Here is a 6,000-nt window from a genome sequence, read left to right as displayed (position 1 = left end):
TATTACTTGATTTGTCATCATGTTTTGTATGTGTATCTAAAATTTTTATTTTTAATTTTTTTCTCAAAATAGTTCTGTGTGAATACTTCTTACATAATTCTAAGTTTTTTTAAGGGATTAACTATTCCAGTTATAAGTAAAATTAATAAACAGATTAAAATCATAATCAGCAATTTTCATTAGGAAATTAACTCAAAAGTGATGTTTATTTACTAAGGCTCTGTTGTACTTATTTCTAAAAGAAAGCACTATACTTTGTTCAAAGAAGTAATAAAATGCATGTTTTCTACTGTCCTTACATGTGCAAATTATGTTCACTTTATTCCACAGGCTACATATCTGCAACATCTTAATTTGCTTCTAAGAGTAGAGTTTAAAATCAGCTTTAATGCCAAAATAAGAAATCATCTAGAAGGCTGAAAGTCAAGTTATTTTATATATGGGCTCATATTTATCCCATTTATTTGTTTTTTTAACAGTAGGCATCCAGTAGTCATCAAATATTTATAGTAGTTTTCTGAAAGAAGTCTGAAAAGACTTGCTTCTACTGCCTTCTTTTCCTCTTTGATATTGTGCTTTTAAATTTGAGCAGTAGAAGCAAGTCTTTTCAACTTCCTGTAGAAAACTACTGTAAATATTTGTTGACTATTGGATGACTGCTGTTAAAAAAAAAAAAATGGGATATATACTTGAAAAATATATGTCCCAGAGACTTAAATCTTTGGTCTGTCCATATGCCAGTTGAGCCCTGAACCTCAGCAGAGATGCAACACCTACTCTCCAGTTCATTGGACTCACCCAAGACATCTAACAAGGAGATGATGATGAACAATGCCTATCCCAAGGAACAGAAAGAGTCTGCAACTGCAAGCAAGATAATTCCATCCATCTGCCTCATGGGCTCTAAGCTCCCTCTCAATTAGAAGCAAAGTGGGCATCACCATCCCCAAATCCTTAAGACTGGGGAATGAACAATGGACTAAAGTAGACTTATTATTATTCTAGCAATAGAAGAGCTTTTATTATTGATATAAAGGCAGCAGCCTACCAGAGATTCTGAGGGGAGGGGGAGGGAAGAATAAGTGTAATATGGAGGCAATTTGGGGACATTAGAATTGTCCTGCATGACATTGCAATATAGGGTATAGGCCATTATATTTTGTCATAATCCTACAAAATTGTGCAAGACAGAGTCTAAACTATGTAGTCCACAGTTAGTAGCAATTCTTCAATATGTGTTCATCAACTGTAACAAATGCACCACACTAATGAAAGACGTTATTGTGGAAAAGTGTGGAAGGGGCATATAGGAATTCCTTATATTTTTTATGTAACATTTATGTAATCTAAAGTTTCTTTAAAATAAATAAATAGTAAAAAAAAAAAAAAAGAAAGAAAGAAAATAGAGAATCAGCTAACTGCCACAGGTACCACAGTGTCAGCCACCAAGTTGTCTTAGGCATAACTCACACAGATTGAAGTCTGGTTGCTTACACCATCCATCACATTTTATTGAGCAATTTCTATGTGCCTAGGACCATGTTAGGTTCAATAGGTACAAGTGATATATAAAACAAGGGTCCTGCCCACAATGACCTTACAATGTGATTGAGTATTAAAACAAAAAACTTACAATGCACTTAAAACTACACTGTATGAATTATTTTTACATAAAAAAGAATTTCAGATTAATGAAAAAATCAAGCCTTGGAACATGAATAGAAACAGAGAAATATTTTTTTCCATATAATGAGCTTAGAGATATTTTGAATTAAATTCAGGAAAAGCCTGGATTAATGAAAAACATCAGCACAAATATTTTTGAAGAGAGAACATCAACATTTAAGTACTCATAGTAATTAAAACTATACCAAACAAGAGCAACTTTGTACAATCATTAAGGTACCAACATAATTGCAATTATCTTAGCAGGTTTCTTTGAAATGGACTTCCAATTACTGAGGATATTGAAAATATTGTTCTCTTAAGTAGTTTATATGGTTACCTTATAACCTTGATTACAGTATTAATTTAATATTTTAAAAGTTGTTCTTACAAACAATATAAAGGCAAAGCAATTCAACTCTGTCAGAACTTTCATCTGTTTTGTGGACCAAAGTCCACAAAACTATAAGACATATATTTATATGTACACATAAAAGATAGACTAATTTTCTCCTCCCTCCTTGGAGAAATTTGATAAATATACCTTTCAATGGAAGCCCAGTCTTCTAAACCTAGCATGCTCTGTTTCCTTATCTGGTCATGGCTCTCAGATCTCAGCATTACCTTGGCCCAACCCCTCTTGGGAGCAGAAACAGTTTTCAGTTTAGTTTAATTTTGTTTTGTTTCACACGGAGTTGTAGCAGAGCTGAATGACAACACTGGCACCGACATAGGATGAAGATGGGAGTAGGCAGGAGTTATTTCTCCCAATGCAGTAGTCATAGATCTAAAATTACATGTGATACATCATATATAGTCAGGAACCAATTCTATACAGCCTGCTTATAAAGCTTATTAATGCCACATATTTGTTATGCATATGTACCCTGCAAAGCATTACAATACAGTGATTATAGTTACAATAAAATGTAGATCAAGCACCATTTCTCCATACATGTAACGTTTTGGGTTAGAATTCCTAAGGAATTTATTTTATTTTGAGGTTTAGTTCTATCCTTTTCATAATCTCATTATATAATAATGAGAACAGTGTGTACTGAAGATAATAAAGAAAATGAAGATAAAAGCCCTTGTTAAAAATTACTGTCTGTTTAGAATCATGTTACAGAATATTTGAGTACATATATATCAGAGCTTATTGTTTTTAGTGGTTTTGGATGCAATGATACATTTCTGTATAATAAAAACAAAAATTTCCATATACTGTCCCTACATCAGATTTCAAACTAATTGGACTAATATCATTCCTGATTGTTTGAGAAATACCTTTGCTAAATAAGCATTATTTTTCAAATGTTTCCAATTATGTTATTACTTTCACATAAAGAGCTTTAATAAACAGCATTATAATAAATTACGTGATTATTCTGTATGGATGTAGATATTTTCAAATCAGGAAAATTTTACATGAAATTTGCCACGTTAAATAACAACATGGAAACAAAGGACTTTCCATTACTTCCATTTAAGTTTGCAACTGCTAATCTTGTATATAACTGTGACCTTGTTGACAACTAATAAAACACCTAGCAACTTTTTAGGTGTTGAATACTACACTAGGTGCTGAGACCTACCAAAAACATATAAGACAGTGATCCTGTCCACCATGAATTCAAATTATATTAAGGGAAAAAGACATATGCCATGAAAATATTTCAGGATAAATCATCAAAATGAAACTATATAGCTTCATAGTTGGGAGAAAGGTAAGGAAAGAAGAAAGATACTTAAATTATTCAGGATCAGGACAAGGTGAGATTTAAACATGTGGGGGATGGTTAGGATCTGTATGGGCAAAGATAGCTATGAATTATTATAAACAGGAAGAACAGTATACAAAAGTTTGGAGCTGCTTTTGTCCATGACATGTTTAAACCCATAGTGAGGAAGCCAGTTTGTAGTTAAAATTCAGGGCTCACATTACATAGCTGGAATAAGAATGGTTTAAAAAATGATCACAGTTAATACTTACTGAATATCTATTGTTTTACACTAATTTTGGCATATATTATCACAATAATCCTACAAGGTAAATATTATCTCCAGTTTATATATTAATTAATTGAGACTCAATGAGATTAATTAACTTTCTCAAAATTGCTGGTAAGTGGCAGAATCCGTAGTTAAACCCAACTTTAACTGATTCCAAAGCCCATTCTGCTATACACACATCACACTGTCTTATAAGTATAATCTCAGTGTAGCAAATATTACATCCCCCTGTCCTGTAGGAAGAACAATAAACTTACAATCAAAAAAAATTATTTTTGGGGTATATCAGCTAAAAGATATTGATAATTCAAATTTTTTAAAATAACTCAAGTGTGAATTCTCATATTGACTGTGTGACACTGGGCAAGTCATCTGGAGCATTCACCTTCTTTTGTAAAATTAAAACAATAGATTGGTGATAGCTAGACTCCCACACTGATGAATGATGGATAGACAGAGGTTGCAGGAATATGGCATCTGAATGAAGGGGTCATGTAAAGCATCAGCTTTGTGCTGGCTACTCTAATTGAGTGAGAATTGAGTGAGAGAGCAGAGGGAATGGAAAGAGGAAGAAATAGGCAAAGAAAGGCAAGAGGAAGCCAGGCTAGTTTTTAAAAGAAGTTCACGGAAGGTTATATTTCAATTCAGACAAAAGAGATTTCTATATTTCATAAAAATAGAGCAAAAATGATATTCTATAACTATGCCACTTATCAATTTTGCGATTTTGTAAACTGGCCAAGAAGATATTTTAAGAAATCCTGAATTGTCAGTGGCAGTTCAGCAGGCTGGGTCTGGAGTCTTTATTGCTCTAACTGAGCAATTAATCCTCTAGATTCAGTATTGTTTTCTTTGCTATTTCAAGAGTCCCCTTTGCTGCATCCAAGGTGCAGAAATAATTATTATGCAGATTCCTGCATTACTAAATAAAAGATAGTCAGAATTGAGACTTAGGGAAGTTCCAGGCTACATCTCCAAAGCATTCATCACAGATTTGGCATAAATATCCTTTGTCATGATACCCTGTTGCCTTATTTATCATCCTTTTCTATCTCATTAGCTCATGTCCTATTAATTAATTTCTTCTGCCCAATATGTTGACTTTTCACTGTCAAAAAAGTTATTCTGATTTTTAAAATTCATATTGTAAAAGCAAAACTACCATAAAATGTAAAGAGATCCATATTGGTTAAGAATCAGGTTAAGGCTGAAGATGGAAAGAAACCCTGGAACATAGGTTTTTTCCTCTTTCTCACTTTATCACTAATCATAATCTGTAAAATTCTGCCCAACTTCTTAAATTCATATTAAATCCAGTTCAAGAAGTCAGTTTAATACTCAGAGGCATGGATTACAAAAATAAGTGTAGTCTCAGGGGATATTACCGGCAGGAAAAAAATTAAATAAAAAATAAGATGGAAATGAAGAATCAATCCAAATCAACATATAAAATTCTCCTCAGGTGAAATGAAATACACAATCTCAGGGAGGCAGGAACTGCAATTAAAAGTCCAACTCCATTCTTTCATTATCTGTTAGAATAGAGAGAGAAAGATGTAATAAGCATGGATAGGGAATTTTTGTTTTGTTTTTTTATTTTATATGGTATGAGGAATAAAATGTAAATAATAAATATGTATGCCATGGGCATTTAAAACATTCTTATTTGAAGTAATTACCTGTGTTTTATAAATCAAAGCAACTTAAATTACTCTGAATTTGAGATCATTTAGTTAAGTCTTTGGACCATTTAATTATGCTAAGGATATACATTTTTCTGGGTAATTTCTCTGGTTGCAGTTTTAATCCAGAAAAATAAGCGAATCATGAGGCTATATCAACTGTAGGCACACTGAATGTTCAAATAATCTTATCAATAAAACAAATCTCCATCAGTATATAATTACAACTTAAAAAGAAATGAGTGCAAATTGGAATAGCTATGAAATACAATTTTTCTCCTATAAGAATCAACAAAGAATTGTGTTTATTTTTTTAAGGTAATGTACAGTGCCGTTGGGGTAAAACTCTCACACATTGTTGATGCAATTTTAAACTGCTGTAATTTTTTTGGAAAGCAGTCTGACAATATGCATGCTTTAAAGAACATTAAAATGTACATTGTATTATTCCTTAAAATCTACTTATGGTAAACAATTAACAAAAATGAAAAAACTGTACATTTCAGTTCTTGGGTAATGGTCTAGTACTATTCATCATGGTACCAAATTTGAACATAGATTATGTTTAGATAAACTATAGTGTACACTGGGATATGCTGTTATATAAATATTAAAATTACTTTTACAAAGACTTTGTGAA

The 6,000-nt window shown here is 32.0% G+C and overlaps 1 protein-coding gene across 1 annotated transcript in view; it reads right to left on the bottom strand.

The window, feature by feature from the left end:
* Positions 1-1,486: 1,486 nt before the first annotated feature.
* The window catches only part of PTGER3 (prostaglandin E receptor 3), a 90,304-nt gene continuing 85,790 nt past the window's right edge, over positions 1,487-6,000 (bottom strand). The window contains exon 4 of the mRNA XM_004483713.5: positions 1,487-5,210. Coding sequence (XP_004483770.1) covers positions 5,207-5,210 — 4 coding nt within the window. The 3' untranslated portion in view covers positions 1,487-5,206. The remainder of the gene's footprint in view (positions 5,211-6,000) is intronic.

The sequence above is a fragment of the Dasypus novemcinctus genome, chromosome 9, assembly GCF_030445035.2.
Source record: "Dasypus novemcinctus isolate mDasNov1 chromosome 9, mDasNov1.1.hap2, whole genome shotgun sequence".
Lineage (NCBI taxonomy): Eukaryota > Metazoa > Chordata > Mammalia > Cingulata > Dasypodidae > Dasypus > Dasypus novemcinctus.
Note: the sequence above shows the minus strand (reverse complement) of the source record. Positions and strands in the feature narration are given on the sequence as shown.